The following is a 24,341-nucleotide window of genomic DNA, read 5'->3' as shown; positions in this document are numbered from 1 at the left end:
AATTATAAATAAAGGTGAAGAGGACAGTGGTGGTGATGTTTTTAATCCCAGCACTCATGAGATAGAGGCAGGCAGATCTCTGAGAGTTCAAGGCCAGCCTGGTCTACAGAGTTCCAGGACAGCCAGGTCTACACAGAGAAATCTTGTCTTGGGGGGGGAAAGGAAGGAAGGAAGGAAGGAAGGAAGGAAGGAAGGAAGGAAGGAAGGGAGGAAGGGAGGAAGGGAGGAAGGAAAGCACAGCGAATGGCTGGTTAAAAGTATGAGTGCTCTTCACCTTCATTTATTTGTTGTTTTTGAGACAGGATTTCTCTACGGAACCTCCCGAGGGCTGGGATTAAAGGCATGCATCACCACTGCCCAGCTCTTTGAGATTTTCTTAAAGGCACTGAGACATTATCTTTGAAGTTGTCTCCAGAGTTAAAAAGAACAAAGATGAGTCAGCAACGAAGCTTTGCTAAGACGACATTTAGAGCAGAGCCTGTTCCCACACCCTGCCTCCAAAGGGGGGTTTCAAGCAGCTACACCTGGGTGAAGCTTCACCAGCTATTGGTTTTATTTATCTCATGTGCAGGTCAGCTACCGTTTAGGAATGGGTTCTCCCTTGCTACTGTGTGGGTCCTGGGTCTTGAACTCAGGTTGTAAGACTTGGCAGCAGGTACCTTTGTCCACTGCACCATCCCGCCTGTGGAGCAAGGAAAACTGTGGTATGGTCTGACTTCTTCAGGGTGTACTCACAACCTTCATTTTGTAGGATCACTTATTTTATTTATATAGAGGCAGGGTCTCCAGTATCCCTTGACGGTCTCAAACTTGCAGGCCATCTGGATAATGTTGAACATTTGCTTCTTCTGCTTGTCCTCAAGTACCTGAATCACAGGTGTGTACTGCCATGCCCAGCTATGTGGTAATTTAACCCAGGGCCTCAGGCCTGCTGGGCAAGTGCTCTACCAACTGAGCTACAGCCCCAGCCAAGGTGATGTTTTACAGAATCCCTTCCTTTGTCTATCTTGGATAAAGATGGCTGGCACCAAGCACTAACATCATCATGTCAGGTCTCTTCATAACTAACGTTAGGATTTTGTTTTGTTTCTTAGGAAGGGTCTATGTTGTCTAGAGTCATCTCAACTCCTGGGTTCAAAGTGATTCTCATATGTCAGCCCCTAGAACAGCTGGGGTCTCAGGTGTGCATCACTGACCTGGCTGAAGTGAGACTTTTCTTCCTTCTTCTGTATGTGGGTGTTCTCGTGCATGTATGTCTGTGCAGCATGCGTATGCCTGGAGCCCATGGAGGCCAGAGAGGACATCAGATCTCTTGAATCTAGAGTTACAGTCAGTTGGGAGCTGCCATGTGGGTGCTGGTAACTGAATCTGGGTCCCCTGGAAGAGCACCGCATGCTCTTAACCTCTGGGCCATCTCTCCAGCCCCTAAAGGGAGGATTTGAATGGATTTGCTTTCACATCTGCTTCTCTTGCATGGTAAAGCTATGGTGTTCGTTCTTCGAAAACCTATTTAGAGTAAACATGACTGAGATTTCATTTTAGTGAATCAGCTGTTATGTTAAAGAGGAATTATTGGTCTTTTTAGTGACCTTATCTAAAACACTGATATTAGAAACTGATCTGAATTTCCTGATAGTTTTTAATCAAACTTTAAACTTCAGTTTATGAAACAGGATGGCAATTCCTCCCCTGAGTTACTAATACTGGGTTGTTCTGAATCTCCACAAGAGATCTGACGTCAAGCATAGCTTCATGCCATGGAACTGTTGTGCTTAGCCTCTGCAATGTTCCTCTGCAGAGGAGCCAGAATGACCCCGACATTCCTGTCCTCACTCTCGGAGCTGTACAGGTCATGTTTTTCTATGTACTCTTGGACAAGGTCTGGCACCAAGTAGCGGATGCTCTGGCCCCTTCTGAGAGCTCTCCGGATCTTGGTGGATGAGATGTCATTGGTGATCCATTCATCCACCAGGTGGATGTTGCTTTGATATCTCCACAGCACATCAGACTCGTAGATGAATTTCTGAGCATCACTGCCGGCCCGCGTGATACATATGAGCCCATAGTTGGCTACAATTTGCGTGATGTCCTCGATCTTCCATAAGTTGGGCACACTGAAGGATTCCAGTAAATCTGCCCCACACAGCAACTTCACCCTGGGAACACCTTGAAGAGAGAACGAAACACAGCTTCAGGGTTTCTTCTCTCTCTCTCTCTCTCTCTCTCTCTCTCTCTCTCTCTCTCTCTCTCTCTCTCTCTTTCTCCCCAAGACAGGGTTTCTCTGTGTAACAGTCCTGGCTGTCCTGGAACTCACTCTGTAGACAAGACTGGCTTCCAACACAGAGATCTACCTGCCTCTGCCTCCTGAGTACTGGGGTTAAAGGTTGTGCCACCACCTGGCAGGGTTAATAAACACCCATACTGAAGTGCTCGGGCCTGTGCGTGTGAGAAGCAGATCTGCTGCCTTCTACCCCAGAACCACTCCGTCCTTCCCGACCATCAGAATCCAGCAGCTGTGGAGTAAGAAATAAAACTACCCAGGGGTCTCTACTGTGGAGTCTGAGCAACGGCTAGCTCCTGATGAGACACCACGAACCTGCTGGTTTAAATGCTTGGGGCTTCTTTGGACTAGAATTCTGGTTTTGTTCAGCCCACTTCCTCTTCCGCCCAGGCCTGTCCAGCGAAGGTGAACTTTGTGGGTGATCACAGCTGCCAGTTGCCAGTTTCTCCTGATGGTGTCTACAAAATGACAAAACAAAAGAATGTTCTTTGGGGGCTGGAGAGATGGCTCAGTGGTTAAGAGCACTGGCTGCTCTTCCAGAGGACCATCCCCAGCACCCACATAGTGGCTCACAACTGTCCAGTTCCAGGGGATCTGACACCCTCATACAAACATACACGTACACAAAACACCAATGTACATTAAATAAAGATAAAATCTAAAAAAAGAACGTTCCCTGATGTCAGCACGCTCTCTGAAGTACTCTGTGTGAGCACTGCGACGGGGAGTTAGTGGTTATTCCTCTTCACAACCTCTGACCCAATCTCCTCATCTTCTCCTGTAGTGGTGGAGAGGAAGATGAAGACTGAAGAGATACAGGTTTGCCGGGCAGTGGTGGCACACATCTTTAATCCCAGCACTCAGGAGACAGAAACAGGCGGATCTTTGTGAGTTCGAGGCCAGTCTGGTCTACAGAGGGAGTTCTAGGACAGGCTCCAAAGCTACACTGAGAAACCCTGTCTCGAAAAACCAAAAACAACAACAACAAAAAGAGCTGCAGAGATGGCTCAGTGGTTAAGAACACTAGCTGTTCTTCCAGAGGACATGAGTTCAAATCCCAGCATTCATATGGCGGCTCACAACTGTCTGTTAGTTCCAATTCCAGGGTATCTGACACCCTCACACAGACATGAAGGCAGGTAAAACACCAATGCACATAAAATAAAAATAAATCAAAAAAAAAAAAAAAAAGAGCTGCAGGTCCACTGACTGAGAACAGGCGCTACTGTCAGCCCCATTAGAGAGGAGCTGTTACACTGCCCAGTCTTTTAGCTCAGCAGAACTGGGATTTGAATGCAGCGCTCTGGACTAGAGCCTGCACCTTTGCCCACCAAAGACCACGGCCCGATCTTGCAGTGAAGAAGCACAGGGCAAGCACAGGGACTGGGAGGGGCAAGTGCCTGAGGCGGGCAAAGGAAGCAGCACTGCAGGAGCCGGGGCTGGCAGCAGAGGCTCACCACCTTCCATCAGTGCAAAGCTACCCCCGCAGTATGGCCCACACCTCTAGAGACAACAGTGGGCAACCCTCCACGCTCTTAATCCCGCCCCAGACTAACAGTCACACCGAACATGTAAGAGACACCAGTTACCATGGGGCCTGAGAGGGACGAGTGGGGCTGAAACAAGAGCACGATCCCCAAGGAGAGGTTTTACCATTAGCAGGGAGACCGCTTTCCTGTCAATACTAAAAAGGGAGCCCCGATACATCCAGGTAGCTTTCACTTCTGGCTCAATGCTCCACCCTACCCTAACACCAGCCTGCGCTCCTCATGGAAACTTCCCGTGTGGCTGAGCTTCTGTGGATGAGACCGATACTACTGTCACACCGCAGCACCCTCCAGGACCCACAGCAGGTCCTGCTCTGACCATACAAGGGCCTCTCTGCAGCCCCCAGTCTCTAACATGTGGATCTCAATGAGCAAGGACACTGCATCCAAAGTGCCCAGAAGGGTTTCTGTGACCTTCTCTGACTCTTTATTCAGCCAGACTGGAGGAGTGAGAATCCTAAGAACAGGCAGTAGACAAAAGTTTTCCAGAAAGCCCCTTAACTCTCTCTCAAGACTATAAAGAGACAGTTAAATATCGCTTTCTGCACTGGGCTCATTTCAAAGGTCTGAGCATGGAGGTCTGGAGAGCCTCCTGTGTGCTCCAGGAAGCACCACACAAGGTTGGGCTGGATTCTGGGCAAGCAATGCCTGACACTCCTCCTTATTAAATATGATAAACCGGGCTGTGGTGCTGTGGTGGTGCAAACCTTTAATTTCTGTACTCAGGAGTCAGAGGCAGGCAGATCTCTGAGTTTGAGGTCAGCTTGGTCTACAGAGTGAGTTACAGGACAACCAGAGCTGTTAATATAGAGAAACCCTGTCTCAAAAAACCAAAACAAACAAAAAGCAAACAAACAAAAAAACAGAGAGAGAGAGAGAGAGAGAGCGCTGCTGTGAGAGGGATGTGGGCAGAGGAGCCTCTTCAGAACATCCAGCACACGTCCCTGAGCAAATCCCAAGAACAAAGCAAAGCTCAGACACTTCTAAGTTTGGGGCTGGCTGGCAGGAAGTTTCACTGCATCTGGTCTAATTTGACATGGTGACAAAGAGCACGAAGAGCCAGGATCGTAAGTTGACAACTGTCAAGTCACATTTCGGATGGCTTCTGAATGAACCCTGCCTCAGAGACGGCTGCAGTGAGGGAGTCTTGACTTCACGTCTTCTGGCTGTGGACCCTGGCCTTTTTAAATAATCGCTGTCTTTGAGGGGTAGGCCATACTCTAACCTCCCCTTTAAGCTGTTTCCTTCCCTCTTCCACAGCTAAGAAGACAGATGACTACACTATCCTTGAGGAATTCTGTCTTTCTCCCTTCAGGCAGGAAGGCCAGACTGACTTCCTTTACTCCCTGACAGAGATATCTCTGCGGAACAAACATGTCGATCTCCCACCCATGCTGAAAGACACGTGGGTGTGCCATGCTCTGCCTGTGCTCCGCAACCTGGGGTAACTTGCTGTAGGAAGGAGCAGCCTTGGTGTGGTGAAAAGAATGGCCCCCACAGGCTAGTATATGCTTAGTCACTAGGGCCTGGCACTATTTGAAAGGATTTGAATGGTTGGAAGGATGTCACTGTGGTGATGGGAGATGGCCTTCTGTATATGTGTTGCTTTTATTGGTTAATGAATATAGCTGTTTCAGCCTATGGCACGGCAGAATATAGCCAGGCGGGAAAAGATATATTTAGAGAGAGTAGGCAGAGTAAGAGAGACTTCATGTAGCTGCTGAAAAAGACAGACTCCTGGAACTTTACCTGGTAAGCTGCAGCACTATGGCAATACACAGAATAATAGAAATGGGTTAATTCAAGATAAGATATAAGAGTTAGCATGGAATATGTCCAAGCCATTGGCCAAATGGTATTGTAATTAATATAGTTTCTGGGTTATTATTCAGGATTGGTCGGCCGGGAAAAAAACCGAGCAGTCTCTTCTGCCTACACTGTGGGTGGGCTTTGAGGCTTCCAAAGCCTATGTCGAGGCCCGAGTCTCTCTCTTGGCCTGCTGATCAGAATGTAGCTCTCAGCTACGCTCAGGCACAACGTGTGCCGCTGTGCTCCCTGCCAGGACGATAATGGACCAAGCCTCTGAAACTGTAAGCCAGCCCCCAATTAAAAGCTTTCTCTGACAAGCACAGCCTTGGTCATGGTGTCTCTTCACAGCAACAGAACACTGACTACGCCGCTTGGTGACACCTCACAGACCTGACAACCAGAAGCAGGCAGAACTGCAAACACAGCAACAGGAGCGTCCAGTCCCCTCTCCCTTCCCGAGAACCAGTGACACGGACTGTAGCATGGTTACCTGAGCACCTTCACAGTCTCCACCCACTCCTTCTGAAGGCTTTCCCACGTGTCCACTTCCACCCAGTGGGAATTCTTGGTGGCAAGTTCTGCCATAATAACTCGGTGGTGGGCAGGGATGAGGCCTTTCTTCCTGTACGCATCGCCAACAGGTGAAATTATACCTTTGATAACTCTGTATTTTCCTGGATAAAGAGTTGGCTTGATATTAGGGATAACAAATCAGATTTAATGAACAGGAAGCATGACTGATATTATTTGATAGTTATAATCCCCCCCTTTTTAAAACAAAGAGTCAAATTAGTAGTTAACTGAAACTGTGGTAAGGGTCTGGCAAGATGGCTCAACTGGTCAAGGGGTATGCTGTCAAGACTGATGGTCTGAGTTCAATCCCAGGACACTCATGGTGAGAGGAGAGAACAGACGTCTCCATCTGACCTCCTGGGTAGCATGTCTCACACAACACCCACAGATGCAAAGAAACACATTCTTAAATTAGAAAAGAAACTGTAATAACATTACAAAAGTTATCATTTACAGTATTTTAAGTATACAATTCTGTAATGTTGAGCACATACATGCACACTGTACACAACCTTCACCTTCTCCAACTAAAGCCCTACACCCCTTATACACGCACTCTGGGTTTGCTGATATGACTTATACTTAGAGTTCTTGTTGGTCAGAATTCCAATCAGAATTGCTGAATTGCCTTGTTAAAAAGCTTGACTCAATTTGCATTGTTCACCTAGAACAGAGGCAGGGATCTGTCTCTCCTCACCTAGGTGCTGGACCACATCTAGCAAAAACTTTCTAGACAGTGTCTGCCCAGCCCTGCCCCTTCTTAAGCTAGCCATGCCCCCCCCTCTTCAAGGTCTCACTGTACAGTCATGGCTGTTCTGGAACTTGATATATATATATATATATATATATATAGACCAGGCTGATTTGGAACTCACAGCAATTCACCTGCCTCGGACTTCCAAGTGCTGAGAGCTGGGGTTAAAGACATGCTCCACCACGCCTGGCCTTATTCACATACATACTTTACAACAAGTGCTTTTCCTGCTGAGCCACCTCTGCTGGCCCTGTGAGGACCTGACCTTGCAAACTCCATTTTAAAGAAGGGGCTTCATCTTAAGCCACATAATGAGCTGGGGGGGGGGGAGGGGGGAGAGCAGACCTCAGCTCCAGAAATGCACTGTGATAGTAGAAATCTGAACAGATGCCCTAAAAATGGCCAATTAAGAAGATAGGGAGCAGGGCCATAAAATTTAATGAGGCCCAGATGTTCCTAGGAGGCATCCTATCCTTGAACATACCTTGTCAGTAATTTATGGCCCTTTGTTAGGTTTTCATGCCCAAAAACTGACCAATGGGGTCAGAAACTACCTTATCCTTTGTACTCCTCATCCATTCCCAAGACGATAGGACTCGAACTCCCTGGATTGTGGTGTTTCCTCTTCCCCGGGTTTGGGGCTGCACTTCCCTCACCCACAGCATTGGCGTGGTGGAGTACACACTCAAGTATGAATATGAATATTATTAAGAACCCTCATGTAATTTGCATTGGAAATCTGGCTCTGTGAATTCATTTGGGAACCAGAAATTTGAGCATAACAGTCCCATTAACTTTTTTTGGTTAATTCTCTATGCCAGGAAATAGAGCAACACACTTGCGTCCAGGGTCAGGTATCACACTGAAATAGTTAAGTGCGTTGCCAGTCCTTTTTTTTTTTTCAATTTATTTATTTTTTAAGAAACAATTTCTCTGTGTAGTCTTGGCTGTCCTGAAACTCACTCTGTAGACCAGATTGGCTGCAAACTCACAGAGATCTACCTGCCTCTGCCTCCCAAGTTCTGGGATTAAAGGCGAGCACCACTACCACCCAACTTCATCTATAGTCTTTTTTATTTGAAAATTCTTTTTTTTTCACATTTTATTTTATTTTAAAGACTTGTTTATTTATTATGTATACAGTGTTCTACCTGCATGTATGTCTGCAGGCCAGAAGAGGGCCTCAGATCTCATTACAGATGGTTGTCAGCCACCATGTGGGTGCTGGAAACTGAACTCAGGACCTCTGCAAGAGCAGGCAGTGCTCTTAACCTCTGAGCATTGCTCCAGTCCTGTCTCTAGTCGTTATCTACCTGTTGCATTCATGTAGTCCTTGCCCAGCTCAAACAGCCTGAGGTGCATGTTGGTAATGGGATTGAAAGAGCCACAGGCCAGAAGAACCACATCCGTCTTCTCGGACGTGTCCGCGGTGACAAGCTGGAGCTGTTGATCTAAATGGCACTCTGACATCATTGCTGTCATCTACAAAGGAGAAAGGAAATAAGCTCGTTTATAGATCTCTTGACATCCGCCATGTTCTCCCTGCAAACAGGTGGGCAAAATACTTGACCTCACTGATGGAGATGAAATGCAGAACTGGCTTCACTTTCTGCCCTTAGTCTATGTAAGCATGCAGTTCCTACCAAGTGGAATTAACTCCATTCCTTATGATTCACTTTGCCCAAAAGAATACAGCAGAAAAGAGGGCATGTTAATTCTGAGCCTAGCACTGAGGTCATTATATCACAGAGTTTTCTGCTGTTACAGCAACACATAATAACATGCTAGAAGATAGCATGTCCCTAATTTGAGAATGTGGGAGAGGGTCACAGGAGGAGACAGAGACAAAGTCTCATAGCCCAGGCTGGCTTAAAACTGGCTATGTAGTGGAGGATAACTTTGAACTCCTGATCCTCTTGCCTTCATGTGACTGCAGCCAAGCCACAGTCAAGATGACCATTCCCACAGCAAGCCCAGGTGACACCAGAAGCATGTGATCAGTAAACCCACAGGTGGTCCTGAGTCACAAGAGATGAATATTTACTGATGGATGATGTCACACAGGCTTTATAATGGAGAGAATCTTCTTAAAGTAATTCACAGGGCTGGGGATACAGCTAAGTGACAGAACACTTGCCTAGCATATGGGAGGTGTCCAATTCCCTGCATAGCAAGCAAACAAAAAAGGTAATTTATAGCTGAGCAGTGGTAGCACACATCTTTAATCCCAATACTCGGAGGCAGAGGCAGGTGGGATCTCTGTGAGTTCAAGGCCAGCCTGGTCTACAAGAGCTAGTTCCAGAACAGTTAGGACTGTTACACAGAGAAACCCTGTCTCAAAAAAGCCAAAAAACCAAAACAACAACAATGTAATTTATATAGCTCTTGAAGAAACAAGAGAAACAACAATGTAGTTGGTGGGAACAGAGATGAGCATGCCTGAGGCCCTCAAACCAAACAGCCCCTGGGCTCCAGCTGCTTGGGTGGGGGGGTGAGGCAGGGGTCTGAGAGGAACCTGAACAAGAGACCAAGACCTCATCTCAAAAAAAAAAACAAAACTTTTCAATCCCTCCCACCCTGTTCAAAAACAAACTAACAAGCAAAACAACACCACAACTCAGGGGCTGGGAGATGGCTCAGTAAGTAAAGTGCTGGTCAGTCACGCAAACTGATGACCTGAATTTTGAAGGACCCCAACCAGTTTTAACCATAGTTATACTGTTTTGCAAAGGTTCACAGATAACAAGCCCAGTTCAGGACCTCCGGAATGCTGAGCAAATAACAGGCTTAATTAAAGGCCTCCGGAATTCAGTGCCTCCGGAATGCTGAGCAAAGATACCTGAGGACAGCCTTATCTGGCTGCGAGACAGGAGATTTATGAACTGGTCATAGAAACAAAGAAAGAGAGGATTGCGAGGCCTGAGTCACGTATAAAGCGGGGCTCGTCACGAGTCAGAGGCTGTGCAATCAGACATCTGGTCGCCAGCCAGGAAGGAGGGGCAGGATAAGAGGAACAGTAAACCGCTGAGTAGTCCCCTCATTGTTATTTAGGTTAAGAATTTACCACCCTGCATCTTGCTTCTGTAAACCTCGCTTTTTGCTCTCCTATAAAAACCCCTCACCCCCAACCTGCAGGCGCGCAAGTCCTCCGAGAGACTTGGTCGCCCCAGGTACCTGCGTATCCAATAAACCTCTTGCAGTTTGCATCCGGCTGCGTGTTTTCGACTGATCTTTGGGCATGGGGTCTCTCCCAAGGGAAGACGCCCACGGGAGTCTTTCAATTTGATCTCTGGAATCATATAAATAAGACAGGCACAGACAGGAGGGTGTCAAGGGATCTCTGGCTAGCCAGTCTCTCCGAACCGGTAAATTCCAGGTTCACTGACAGACCCTGACTTAGAAGAAAGAGAAGCGGGATTAAGAAGCTGACACTGACCTCTGACTTCTACATGCATGCATATACACCATCGCTTGCTCACTCGCTCACTTGCATGTAGGTGGGCATTAGGTTGGCAGTGCACATCTATCCCAGCCCTAGGGAAGCAGATTCAGCTAGTCTAGTTCAACCAACGGGCTTTAACTTCTGTGTGACCCTATTTCAAAAGTTAAGGTGGACTGCTATTGAAGATGACATCAGATACTGACCCGGGCTCCCACATGCACACAAACATACATGTGCACCTTCACACACACACACATACCAACCAACCTACAAAAGGCACAGGGAAACTGTGAAGCATGGACAGAAAATTAAGAAGAGTCATTGATGTTTTGTATGTTGTTAAATGAGTTAAGGGCTGGGACAGTAGCTCAGCAATCCAGTGCTTGCCCCATATGCAGGCACAGGATGCCCTGGGTACAATTCCCAGGAGTTCTCCCCTCCACCTTCCAAAACAGGAAAAGAATGAGTTAAAACAGCTAGGATTTCAAAGTCCCACTTCTCACTCATCATCACAAAACCAGGGTTCCCAAGCCCTGCCCCTTCTAGTATTAGCTCTATCCACTTCCTATACGAAGTACCTGTTGGAGAGCTGGAAGAAACAGAAGGACCAGAAGCTTAAAGTCAACTGGGGCTATAGGAGATCCTGTCTCAAAAAAAAGGCAGCATCTCTATAAAACTGTGTCCTAGGGAACTGGGGTGTCTGCCAGCCCTGGGCACATTCAAGTCAGGCTCTAGACATTACACCCCAGGGTGGCAGAGTAGAAGGAAGGCAAGGCTAAGAGCACGGTGTGGGGGGAGTCTAGGAGCCAGCTGGGGTCCTGAAACAGAGATGAAACAAAACGCTCCCAGTCCCACTCTGCTTTGGGGATGAGCTCAGGTTTCCTTCCCCTTGGGGAATGAGGAGGCTGGTGGAAGCTGATCTCTCAAACATACAGGAGGCAGTCTTTGTTCTTTGTTACGCTGGTGACCTGTCTCAGATGTCCACCCTGGCCTCACCAATTCAGTCATCTCAGCGATTCTCTCAACCCTCCAAGCCACAGAAGGGTTAAGTCACAGCGCCTAGATTGTGGCCTGTCCCAACATGGAGGTGACGGATGGGTACGGAATCTCAGACGGAACTGTTCTGAACACCACCGGACCAGTGTCGTCATGATTCACTTCTGCTTGGTGCACACGGCCTACCACCTGCACTGCTGGCTGCCGAGGTCTCACCGGCTCAGGCTGTAAGTGCTCCTCCCCAGCACGCCGCGCCACAGGCTCACTGCTCCCTGGGGTCGTCTTCAAGTTTAACTAAAGCTTACTTCTAAACCACCCATCTAATGAATTTTAAAGACACCATGGTGGAAATGTTAGTGTAACACCTTGGAAAACATTAACTCACAACTACTGCTGTTTCAAAGAGCACGGTGACTTGGCTGGACTCTCCTCCCACTTCCGGATGCTCAGTCTGAAGCCATGTTGGCCCACTGTGAAAGGACCTGCCCAGCCACACCACCCTCTAACAGGATGTTATTTCTTTCAAACTAGTAACCTGAAGCATGATCCCATGTCTCGTTCCGACACTGCTGTGGCTGTTTTAACTAGTGTAGATTTTGAAAGTATCTACTGAGCATCTTCACTGGAAGGTGCAATGATTGTTTTCTGTGAATATCCGAAAGTCATTCAGCTGTAAACCCCACTAATGAAAGAAACAGCTACAGTGGAAAAGGCTAGTGCGGGAGGGCTGGACTACTACGTAAGAACCAGCATTTGCAGCAGCTAGCCCTGATTCCCATCTGGTCTGCAGGTTGTGGTAAGCAGGCTCCCTGGGTCTGTCAGTCACCCAGGTGTGGCTCACCTGGCTGGAGGCAAGGCTGTCCGGGTGCCGGCTCAGATCCTAGTTAGTTCTCTTACTGCTGCTGTTTGTCCTTAAAAACTCATTTTTTCTGGATCCTGGCTTCTGCATTTTTAAAATGGGGACCCAAGTCCTGGTGACATGTACTTCTAGTTCCAGTACTTGGCAAGCTGAAGCAGGAGGATTGTTTTAGTCTATGAGTTCAAGGAAAACCTGGGGAACATAGTAAGACTCAGTCTTTTTTTTTAAAAAAAAAAAAAGTGTGTATGTGTGCACATGCTCATGTGGTGATGCTTGTCTTTAATCCTTGCACCCAGAAGGCAGAAGCAGGCAGACCTCTGTGAGTTCAAGGCCAACCGTATAGGGAGTTTCTGGCCAGTCAAGGATACATAGTGAGCCCTATAGTAAAAAAAGAAAAAGGAAAAAGAGAAGGGCAAGGGGGAGTGGCCACAGTCCTCACCTTACAGGACTTTGTGAATATTGCATAAGATAGCACATATAAGATATTCAATATATTTATCCAATTCAAATATTAACTTTTGTAGTTTTGTTTTTCTATTTATGCTTACTTTGAATGAATACTTCTTACTACTTGTGTGCTGCTTTCTGACATTAACTTAACCACGGTAACGGAATCAAGGTCCCCCAGATTTCCCAGCAAGCTCAATAATGCAGCTAGGGGGGGCTGGAGAGATGGCTCAGAGGTTAAGAGCATTGCCTGCTCTTCCAAAGGTCTTGAGTTCAATTCCCAGCAACCACATGGTGCCTCACAACCATCTGTAAGAGGTCTGGTGTCCACTTATACCCTGTAGACATACACACAGACAGAATATTGTATACATAATAAATAAATATTTTTTAAAAAAATGGCAGCTAGGATCCTTTTGCTTAGGTATTAACAGGTACGTTTCTCTGGAGACTGCAGTGCATGGCAATTCACTTTTGCCTGGTTTAAAACCCTCCCTATGGTTTAATCAGTGTGAAACAGAACTTGAATTTGATTCCTTGAAATCATAAAGGTTTACCTCCTGTCCCCTTGCCGTGCAGCCAGGTGGTGGTGTTCCTGTTTGGGATCGGCACCCTGACGCTCCAGTTCTACGTGCTGCTAAGGTGAGTCTCAGCCCAGGCAGGCCTTACCTGCGGGGTGGTGCCCGCTGCTAAGGTGAGTCTCAGCCCAGGCAGGCCTTACCTGCGGGGTGGTGTCCACTGCTAAGGTGAGTCAGCCCAGGCAGGCCTTACCTGCGGGGGTGGTGCGGGTGTTCCTTGGGATTCCTGTCGCACGCCTGAGTGCTGCCTGTTCCATTGTCTCTGCTCCTGTTATTGGTGGCAGTCAAGTCCACCTCTTTGCATTCTTGAAAATCTCAGTAGGGTGAAGGTTGCAGAGATTTGGACAGATCAAGTTTAACTTTTAACACACATTTACTTCCCGTATAAGAGACTATGAGGGCACCAATGTCTCTATTCATGGATTCCCTGGAGGCCAGTCCCAAGGGCCTAAGCGTTAGCTAATGTCTACAGGGCCAAGGGCAAGGCAGGCACAATCAATCAACTGGATTCTGAACTGATGTGCAATTCAAATCAGTGCTAGAGCTTAGTCATGGAAGCCAGAGACCATCCACTAACAACTGTGGAGGCCAGAGACCGTCCACTAACCATGGTGGAGGCCAGAAACTGTTCACTAACCATGGTGGAGGACAGAAACTGTTCACTAACCATGGTGGAGGACAGAAACTGTTCACTAACCATGGTGGAGGACAGAGATTCCCAGTAACAACTGTGGAGGCCAAAGACCCTCCACTAACAACTGTGGAGGACAGACACCGTCCACTAACAATGGTAGTGGGTAGAGACCGTCCACTAACAACTGTTACTGGAGGAAACAAAGCAAACACAATCTACTTGCTCTAACAAAGAGTCACAATCTTAAAAATGTGGAAATTGGGGGCTGGAGAGATGGTTCAGAGGTTAAGAGCATTGCCTGCTCTTCCAAAGGTCCTGAGTTCAATTCCCAGCAACCACATGAAAAATAAAAATAAAAAAAATGTGGAAATTGTACAAAAAGCTGAATTCACTGGAGATACAAAGTGAAGGCTGAGCTGGTGGGAATCACTCAGCACAGGCCCACCACAGCACGTCTGCACACGGTACAGAAAGTTCTTTACTCCCAAAGGTCAATTTCCACAAAGGGCTTTTTACCAAACCATCAAATAAGGATTAGCAAACCTAAGCATTACTTCCCAGCTTTGACGAAGGATACTCATTATCAAGCCAAGGAGCCACGATGACTGTCAGAGTAGATTTCGGGCAGGGAGGGAGCTCCTGATGTGCCTCAGACACGGAGGGCTCTGTAACGAGTGGTGGGTGAAGGGTGCCAACCTGTGATTTGTTTTGCAGGCCCAGATCCTCCCGGCACTGCAGTCAGCCTCTCCTGGCCAACCTGGTTGGCAATATCGTCTTCACCTTCTTCACTCTGGGTAGGTGTGCAGCGGCCTGTGGGTGCTCAGCAGGTGTCTATTATCTGGTACCCGCTGTGGGGACAGAAGCAGCCAAGAGGTTTCTGCTCTGGGGATGTTCACAGGCTGGCACCCAAGAAAAGGACACTGGAAACTCTGGTGGTTGGCTGGGTTGTAGGTCTATGGTAGAATGTTTGCCTGGTATGTGTGATGCCTTGGGTTTGATTGGCACCATCACTAAAAATAAAACAAAACCTTGAATGAAGAGACTCTTAAATTCCTTGGATAGCAGCCCTTACAGTTATCCTACAATTAGAATGTGAAAGTGAGGCTGAATCTAGTATTTCACTGGATTCTCACATTTTTCTCCTTTCTTTCCCCTCCTCATTTTTGGGGGGTAGGTGGGGTGTTAGTTTCTTGAGATGGATGGTCTTGAATTCACTGTGTATTCCAACTAAGCCTCAAACTCACAGTAATCTTCCTGCCCCCAGGCCTTCAATGCTGGGGTTACACGCATGTGCCGCCATGCCTGACCTGCAATAGTCTATACAGTTATAATAAAGTTACGGATGTAGCTACTTATTCAGTAATAGTGTTGGGGCAGCACACTGGCTTAGCAGGTAAAGGTTGCTTGCTGGGCAGGCCTGGCAACTGGAGTTCTATTCCAGGATCCCAAGTAAAAAGGAGACAACAGACTTCACAACGCTGTCTCCTGATCTCCTGCCACATACAGCCAGTGGTCCTTGTGCCCACACACAGATCTCGATTTTGATCCATCTCTCTCTTCCTAATAAATATAAAAATAAGTCATGTTGAACAAGAGATGTTGTTTCTGAGTTGGGCGGAGTGGTGCACACCTATAATCTCAGCACTCAGGAGATGGAGGCAAGAAGACTGAGCTTGAGTCTAGCCTGGGCTACAATAGTAAGAGTGTATTACAAAATACAAAAACAAAACAAGGAAAAAGAGCATGTCTCTGAGCCAGGGAAACCTAATGAGCACACTGTCCCATCCTTCCAGGCCTCATCATACTACTTACTCAGACGGAGCCGGCCCCACAGGCTCTGAGGACAACATTCTCTGTGTTTGCTGTTGGGTCCTTTGGTGAAGGAGCGTGCACTGTGCTATTAACAGTCTTGGCATCAGATTGTGTATGCTTTTTTCTTTTTTAACATTAATTTATCTATTGTGTGATTGCATGCTACAACATCACAATATTTGAAGGGGGCCAGAGCACAATTTACAGGTGCCAGGTCTCGTCTTCCATCTTTTACATGGGCTCTAGGGGTCATATTTGGGCTGTCAGGCTCAGCAGTACTCACTCACTCAGAGAACCATCTCTCTGGTCTGGTCCTGGTTTGTTTTTTGGTTTTGTTTTGTTTTTAAGGTTTTTTGAGTCAGGGTTTCTCTGTGTAGCCCCGGTTGTTCAGACAGATCTCTGCTTCACCAGTCCTGGGATTAAAAGCATGCACCACTATCGCCCGGCTTTAAGAATTTAAAAGGCTCATCATACTCTGAAAGCTTGGTTACAAACAATCATGACTTTTCAATATTTACTATCTATTTATGCAGAAAATAGAAATATGCAGACATGGAATTCCTCATCTATGCACAGCGCAGCTTCTTTAGGAAAGACAAAAACATCCTAGGGGCCAGAGGGAGAGCTCAGCTGATGAAGTGTTTGTCTCACAGGCAAGGCCTGGATTTGATCCTCAGAAGACACATGGAAATGCTGGGTGTGCTGGTGCACGTTGTAATTTCAGTGTTGGGGAGGCGGAGACAGGCGGATCCCGGGGATCAAGGGTTGCCAGTCTAGGCTAACGGCACGAGGCAAACAGCATTCCTGAGGATGATACCTAAGGCTATCCTCCTGCTTCTACATGCAGGTTTGCACTGAACAAACATTACACCCTCACATACATATGAATATGCACACACATGCATAAGAAAGAAACTATTTTTTAAAAGAATATGGGTTGTAGCTCATTGGTGGAGAACGTGTAGCATGTGTGAGACCCGTGGTCCATGCCAGCATGTTCCTAAAAGCATCCCCAAATGACATTTTGGTTGTTTTTGGTGGTGATGGTGGTCTTGTTGTTGTTTTATTTGTTGTTGCTTGTTGCTTTGAAACAGAGTCTCTATTTGTAGCCTTGGCTGGACTAGAACTCAGAGATCTACCTACCTTTACCTCCAGAGTGCTGGGATCAAAGATTTGCATCACCACACTTGGCCCGAGATTTTTCTTATTGTGGGTGATTTCTACTTTAGTAGAATTTTATCTTTTAAAAGATTTAAAGCTATATCACTACTGTTGTGTGTGTTTGTGATGTGTACTTGGAAACACAAAGCCATGTGGCAAGCAAGTGGAGGTCAAAGCTAACTCTGAGAAGTAGGTGTCCCCTTCCACCATGCAGAATTGAACTCAGGTCACCAAGTCTGGCAGCAATCACCTTTACCATTGTCTTAGTTAGGGTTTCTATGTCTGGGAAGAGACACCATGACCATGGCAACTTTTATAAAGAAAACATCTAATTGGGGTGGCTCACTTACAGTTGTAGAGGTTCAGTCCACTATAATCATGGTTGGGAGTGCGGCAGCACATGGGCAGACATGGTGATGGAGCAGTAGCTGAAGTCCTACATTTCACAAGCAACAGGAAGTCAACTGAGACACTGGTGGTGTCCTGAGCATAGGAAACCTCAAAGCTCACCCCCTCAGTGACACACTTCCTCCAACAAGGCCATGCCCACTCCAACAAAGACACACTTCCTAATAGGGCCACTCCCTATGAGATTATGGGGACCAATTACATTCAAACTGCCATACCCATTAAGCCCTCCTCCTGGCTCTAAAAACAATAAATGTGACAAGACTCCTGTAGAGCACGTGCCTGTGACTGCAGAACTTGGGAGGCAGAACAGCAGGACGGCATGCTCTGGGTAGACCGCTTACACAGATACACTAAACCAAAACCCAAAGAAAGCCGGGCGGTGGAAGAGTCACACACCTTTCATCCCAGCACTCGGGAGGCAGAGAAAGGCAGATCTCTGCGAGTTTTGTCTAGCCTGGTGTACAGAGCGAGTTTCAGGACAGTCAGCGCTACATAGTGAGATCCTGTCTCAAAAATACAAACAACAAAAAGTCAAACAAAACCGAAACCAATCACCACTGGCTAAACAACAAAGGTGTTTCTGATGGTGCTTTTTGCATTTCATACAGGAGAAAACCACCCCTGAACTGTACTATTTGTCTGTGCTGTTGTCAGTGGGAAGCCTGGTATCTATGGGTAAGTCAAAGCACTTTCCAAGTCCCCATCCAGGTTAGACACTTACAGACCCTCAAGAGAAGCCACCACTTAACTAGGAACACTGCACTGTAAGGAGCCCTGGCTCCACTGACTGCAGACCCTCAGAGACCACAGAGCTACACAGGAATGGGGGGCTTCGGATGGGATACAAAGCATCTTGGGGATGTATCTCAGTGGGGAAAGTGCTGGCCCAGCACAGCACAGGTCCTGGGCTGAGTAACTAGTACCACTTATGCCCAGGGGGTGGCACATAAGCTGGTAATCCCAGACACACCAGAGGTGCAGCAGGGAGGTCAGCAGTTCAACCAGTTCCTGGCCAACCTAAGGTGCACGATACCCTGTACTCAGGAAGCAGAGGCAGGTGGATCTCTGTGAGTCTGAGGCTAACCTGCTCTACATAGTGAGTTCCAGGAACTCCATAACAGAGAAACCCTGTCTAAGGTAGAGCTTTTCACAGCAGCAATCATTAGCTGTGCAGGATTGGGCCTCTCAACATTCCATCATTATGGTCAGAGGAGGGGCCCATAAGGCTCCACCCTCCCCAAAGAGCTAGAGGCAGTTAATGGTTGCTGGTGGAGAGAAAGTCAGAATTCTAATTGGTGTACCCACTGGTAAGTTGCTCTTGTGTTCTCTCTCTCTCTCTCTCTCTCTCTGGCATGCACCTTAATTAAAGCCCCTGGGCCACAGACCTGGGCCACAGAGAACAAAAGGAGAGCGAGGGGACTTGCTGGAGAGGGTTTTGATGGAAGGGGAGGGGTCAAGAGGATACTGTTGCGCATATGCCAACAAGCATTTTATATATGTGGCCCCATGTGTATGAACTTTTGAAGAAATCTTTCCAACGTAATATTTTTATTGAATATTTGTGAATTTAACATAATGTACCCCATCACACTCACTTCCTCACTTCCCAGTCCTCCCAGGTCTGCTCCTTCATCCTTATGACCCCCCTCAAAAAAAAAAAAAAAAAAAAAAAAAAAAGAAGAAGAAGAAAAAAATACCAAGTCTAATTTGCATTTCCCTTATACTCACTGGGCATGATCAAACTCCCGGTGGCCAGTCCCTTAGAGAGATCCGAGTCCTTCCCCACCCCCACCCCTGCCAGAAGCCAGCAGCTGTGGGAGCAACACTTCAGCACCCTCTCACAACTTTGAAGCGTTCTCTATGGCTTCCTGCCTAGGCTTCTTCTTTTTCAGGGGTGGGAGTGAGATGGGAGGGTGGGGGGAGAAGGTTGTCAACGAAGCCCTCTGTGCCTCTTCTCAAGTCTAAGTCTGCAATCAGTGCTATCAGTGCAAAAGAAGCTTCCTTGAGAAAGCATCGGGTTTTTTTTTTTTTTTAACGCATCCTCTTCCCAAGTTCTGCTCCACCTTGATAAACCCTGTGCTTTGTCCCACAGTGCTTTTCTCTGGCATGGGGCTCATCTGGCTGTCTAAACTGACCTGTCCAAAGCCAGACGCAAAGCCAACAATCTAAAGCTGGTCTGAGGGTCCTGCTGGTCTCCTGACTCAGTCACGCCTGGGCCAACTGAGCTGTCCCAGCAGCACTGCTGTCACGCATCTCACAAGACTATCTACATGAATGTCAGCTGCAAACCATGGCCACAACAGAAGCACGCCAAGACCAGCCATTGTGGAAGAAAGTTGCTTTTAAACATGAATGAGCGCTAAGGAAGTGGGAAATAAATTGGTCAAGTGACATCACAGGATGGCCATCACCACCAACAAATTCACCCAAAGGAGATTGTGGCACTGGCTTCTGAGAAACCCATTTCTTGTCCAGGGAAGTTAGGATCTGAGCAGAAAGTAGCATGGACATAAAGGGGAAGTCCCTTTCCTCAGAAACGGCTTCACAAGGACACAGTGACTCGAACCATTCATTTCAACAGCATCAATTTATTGACTCTTTACATTGTGGGAAATTTTGGGTAAAGAGACTGTGAATTACAACAATCCTTCACATCATTACAGCCAATTATTGTGTAGCTGTGGCTGAGTTTCATTCTCGCGCTGTTACAAACACTCTAACCAAAAGCAGCTCGGGGAGGAAGTTTATTTGCCTCCTATTTCCAGGTCAGTACACCATTGAAGGAAGTTGGGGCATGAACTCAAGTAGGAGCCTGAAGCAGAAATTACCGAGGAATGCTGCTTGCTTGGCTCAATCGTGGCTCAAGCCAAGCTGGCTTTCCTATACACACAGGACAACCTGACAGGGAACGGTGCTGCTTAGGGGGCTGGGCCCTCCTCTATCAAGGTACAGGACAGTCCCCCACAGACACACCCACGGGCCAATCCAGTCTAGGCAATTCTTCAATCAAGTTGCTCCTTTCAGATGGCTCTAGGCCATGGCAGTTAACAGTTACAGGTGACCATGAACCTTTACCCCTTTTCTACTTGATATGCGAACACACATTAAACCATGACCTTTTGATGTGGCCCCAAAGTCTCATGTTAATATTACAATACAACCATCAGACAACTTTCACAATTCTCAGTCTTTAAAATCTTCAATACTTTTAAAATTCTAAGTCTCTTTAAAAGTTCAAGTCTTTTTTGGTTTTTGAGACAAGATTTTAGTGTATAGCTCTGGCTGTCCTAGAACAGGCTAGCCTCGAACTCACAGAGATCCACCTGCCTCTGCCTCCCCAGTTCTGGGACTAGTGTGCTACCACTGCCTGGCTCAATCCTATAGCTTTTTATGCCTAAAAAAAAAAAAAAACAAGACCTCACAGAAGACTCTCAGACATTGCCAAGTTCAGCTGCTAGCTTGAGTAGTCTTGGACCCCTCTGGATGACAACTCCATGTACTTTACCTGAGCACTTTGTCCCAATGAAGCATAAATTTCACATCAATGGCATTGATCTCTTATTTAACTGTGGCTGTTTGGGCCCAGCTGACCAGCAACCACAGATTCTTAATAGAAAGCATCACACAGAGCCAGGCATGGTGGTGCACACCTTTAATCCCAGTACTCAGAAAGCAGAGGAAGGCAAGCATCTCCTATGCCCTCAAGGAACCTGACAATACAATGAGGTGGGACTAAACCCAAAGCCACAATCTTCACACATGGAGACACTGGGCTTAGAGAGGTTGATTAACTTGCCTAGGACCTGACCACTGGAGAAGCACTGCTAATTCTAAAACAGAAGCTCTTATCTATCAGTGCAAAACTATCTGTCAGTGGACACAGAAGAGGCCCAGGACTAGGGACCTACAGGACTTGCCTTGTATGCAGAAGGCTCTGGGCTCAACCCCCAGCACTGCATAAATAGGACGGGTAGTGACTTTGGCAGGTGGAAGCAGGAGAATCAGGAGTTCAATGTCATTACATCTCTAGCTCAAAGTCAAGTAGAGCTGCATGAAAACTCTGCCTCAGATATTAATGAAATAATTAAGCCCAACACAAGCATCAGGTTTAGAACATTAGGCTTTGGTTCAATCCCCAACATCACATAAGTAAATAATAATGGTGGCCCAAGTGTCCAGAAAACCTTTGGATTGTGGTCCTTCCCACCACTCAGGTTCCATCTGCCCCAGCATGTCCCTACTTGGTTCTCTCACACTAAGTCCAGACTGAAGTTCCCTAAACTCCTGCCAAGCCCACGTTTATTTAGCTTCTCTATTAGGATTCACACTGCAGAAGTAGCTTTCTTTAGTTCTGTCTTCCACAGTGACTTTCCTAACATATCATTCCTCCTTCCTGATTTCCTCACAGTCTCCTGCCTCAAGGTCATTAACCCAACACAAGACCCCAAAGGCATGGAAGAAGACTTAACATAGAACTGCCCAGTAAGACTGTCACTGACCAAGAAGCAACACATAGAAGGCAGGACCTTCCCTGCACACCCAAGACTGCACACACTAAAGCCAGCCACAGTGCCTGAAAGGATCATCATCGAGACTAAGGAAGCAGCCAGGTGGTGGTTTAATCTGGTAAATCGCACACCTTTAATCCCAGCACTTGGAGGCAGAGGCAAGAGGATCTCTGTGAGTTCGAGGCCAGCCTGGTCTACAAGAGGTAGTTCCAGGACAGGCCCCAAAGCTACAGAGAAGCCGTCTCGAAAAACCCAAAAACCTCTCTCTTCTATTTCCTGGTAGAACTGTCTGGAATGGGCTTTTTTCCTTATCCTGTTTTCTTTTTTTAAGTATTTATTTATTATGTATACAATATTCTGTCTGTGTGTATGCCTGCAGGGCAGAAGAGGGCACCAGACCCCATTACAGATGGTTGTGAGTCACCATGTGGGTGCTGGGAATTGAACTCAGGACCTTTGGAAGAGCAGGCAATGCTCTTAACCTCTGAGTCATCTCTCCAGCCCCCCTTATCCTGTTTTCTTGCAAGGGCAAAACTCCCAGATGCATAGTGGTGACCTCAAGCCGAACAGGCCACTTTCCTGTGTTTACATTAGAAAAAATTTCTGAGAATTGTTATTCATATTACTAGAAAAATTTTAAAAATCCAAACTACATGAGTAACATTCAAAAAGACCGTTTCTCTCCACCCGTCACTCCATAGTTCTGGGAACAGTACCCAGGATGAAGCATATGGTGGCACACACACACACACACACACACACACACCCCGTCTGGGCCTCACTATGCAGCCCTAGCTGTCCTAGAATTCACTCTGTAGACAAGGTTGGCCTTGAACTCACAGAGATTTGCTTGTCTCTGCCTCCTGACCACTGGGATTAAAGGAATATACCACAACGCCTGGCTCTGAATCTGTCTCTTTTCTTCTTTCTTTTCTTTTTCTTTCTTTTTTTTTTAAATGATAAGGTCTCATATAGCCTAGGCAAGCCTGAAACTCCTGGTCATCTGGCCTTAGCATCCCAAACACTAAATTTAGAGGTGTGGACTATTGTACTTATTTTTAATTGCTGTTGTTTGGTTAAATTTTGTTTAAGACAAAATTTCAGCTGACAGTGGTGCCTTTAATCCCAGCATTTGAGAGGCAAAGACAGGCAGAGTTCTATGAATTTGAAGCCACCCTAGTCTATAAAGTGAGTTCCAGGACAGCCGGGACTGCTACATGGAGAGACCCTGTCGTTCTCTGCATCCCCACCTTCAAAAAGACACGATTTCATGTTCCTAGGCTGTTCTAGAATTCGCTTTGGTGCCTCCAGCCTCTACCTCAGAGTGTAGCACCACTCCCAGTTTGCCTGGTGCTGGCGACCAAACCCAGGGCTTTATGCAGCAGAGTTACAACTGAGTTTTCTCTCCAGCCCCACGAATCTCACTCACTGTTGCCCTCTTCCTCTTCTCTTTCTCCTCCCAATGTGAGCTTCTGACTGAAAAGTTCCCACAATCCAGGCTTCAAGTCTAGTACCACCAGAACGAAGTTCCCTTACACTCTTTGGTGCATTTCGCCTAAGAAGCTGACACACATTCTCATATGGAAAATCAAAGACAGCTGCATCAACACAACAGGCACACGCTTGACTTGGAAGCATTTTTGCAAACAGGCTGAAATAGCTGGCTAGAAAGACCGTTTCCACATTGCAACAAACAACAATGACAAACAGCCGAGGCAAAGGGGCTGCAATACACCCCAGAGAGTGCGATGATAATTCAAGTCTGAAGTTCGTACTGACAGAATGAAATACAAATTTTAATACTGTCTTTGAATGAAGTTTACCACAAAACCTAATGCCCTGTGGATCACTATATTGCCTGTTCAGGAAGGTGAAATCACCCCCAAAGTTTCTGCACTCAATTCCCGGGTAAGGTTTAAAGTCCATCCGGCTGATATTTTCCTAGTTCTTAAAGGGTTTGACAAACGGCTGTCAGGAAAGTGGATCTGATCTTTCCCATATTTGGAAAGAATTTAGTTGGGAAGGGTAAGCACCTCACAACGCCGGTTTTCCCCCACTACCTCTCACCCACGTTCTTCTAAGCGCATGGGCGACTGCTCTCAAGACACCTCTAGAGAAGGAAACCCCCATGACACCCCAAAGTGTGAACTGACCCGCACCAAGGTCACAGTACATTTTACCAACTTTTTGGTTCCGAGAGGGAACTAACGGGCAAGAGTTGACTCTGAAGACCTGGCTCCAGTGACCGTTACAAAGGACTCTAAAGGCCCAGCCACTGCGCTTTCCCCTTTGCTTGGCACAACGTCCCCAAAGGCGGGTATCCTAGGACCGCGTGCTGGGTGCTTACCAGGCCCCGCAGGCCAAACGGCCCCGGTCCTCCAGCGACAACCTCGGCCCGGAAGCTAGCGAAGGGAACACCGCGCCGCGCTTTCATTGGTTCCATGCAGCCGGAAGTGCGCGCGTCCAGCGGAAGTGCTCCTCCGGCGTGGTCCGCCAGGCCCGGGCCGTCAGGGGCGGGGCGCTTGGATC

General features: G+C 47.1%; 2 protein-coding genes across 3 annotated transcripts; one reads left to right on the top strand and one right to left on the bottom strand.

Moving 5' to 3' along the window:
* Window positions 1–529: 529 nt before the first annotated feature.
* Nmnat1 (nicotinamide nucleotide adenylyltransferase 1) lies at window positions 530–24,307 on the bottom strand. 2 transcript variants are annotated; one of them, XM_048415126.3, is made up of 5 exons: window positions 24,160–24,307; window positions 8,278–8,446; window positions 6,128–6,311; window positions 2,597–2,739; window positions 530–2,166 (listed from the first exon to the last, which is right to left on the bottom strand). In XM_048415126.3, exons 1-5 carry the CDS (start codon window positions 24,253–24,255, stop codon window positions 1,751–1,753), a joined length of 1,008 nt encoding a protein of 335 aa, XP_048271083.2. In that variant the 5' UTR covers window positions 24,256–24,307; the 3' UTR covers window positions 530–1,750. The 2 variants fall into 2 exon arrangements, with proteins under 2 accessions (XP_048271083.2, XP_048271076.2); XM_048415119.3 differs by lacking the exon at window positions 24,160–24,307 and adding an exon at window positions 14,617–14,766.
* Window positions 11,425–19,963, top strand: LOC146894077 (uncharacterized). Its single transcript, XM_085690264.2, has 6 exons — window positions 11,425–11,626; window positions 13,288–13,350; window positions 14,635–14,714; window positions 15,714–15,844; window positions 17,913–17,979; window positions 19,397–19,963. The coding sequence occupies exons 1-6, from the start codon at window positions 11,556–11,558 to the stop codon at window positions 19,471–19,473; spliced, it is 489 nt and encodes a 162-aa protein (XP_085546390.2). The 5' UTR covers window positions 11,425–11,555; the 3' UTR covers window positions 19,474–19,963.
* Window positions 24,308–24,341: the final 34 nt, after the last annotated feature.

This window comes from Myodes glareolus, chromosome 6, assembly GCF_982192425.1.
Source record: "Myodes glareolus chromosome 6, mMyoGla1.1, whole genome shotgun sequence".
In the NCBI taxonomy this organism is placed as follows: Eukaryota; Metazoa; Chordata; class Mammalia; order Rodentia; family Cricetidae; genus Myodes; species Myodes glareolus.
The sequence above is the reverse complement of the archived record's forward strand: the minus strand, read 5'-3'. Positions and strand labels throughout refer to the sequence as shown.

Coding starts and splice junctions, on each gene's coding strand:
- LOC146894077 (XM_085690264.2), top strand. CDS start 11,556: ATGATTCACTTCTGCTTGGTGCACACGGCCTACCACCTGCACTGCTGG. Junction 15,845..17,912: donor CAGTCTTGGCATCAGATTGT/GTATGCTTTTTT, acceptor CATTTCATACAG/GAGAAAACCACCCCTGAACT. Junction 17,980..19,396: donor GGGAAGCCTGGTATCTATGG/GTAAGTCAAAGC, acceptor TTTGTCCCACAG/TGCTTTTCTCTGGCATGGGG.
- Nmnat1 (XM_048415126.3), bottom strand. CDS start 24,255: ATGGAACCAATGAAAGCGCGGCGCGGTGTTCCCTTCGCTAGCTTCCGG. Junction 8,447..24,159: donor CGTTTGGCCTGCGGGGCCTG/GTAAGCACCCAG, acceptor TCTCCTTTGTAG/ATGACAGCAATGATGTCAGA. Junction 2,167..2,596: donor CCAAGCATTTAAACCAGCAG/GTTCGTGGTGTC, acceptor TCTCTCTTCAAG/GTGTTCCCAGGGTGAAGTTG.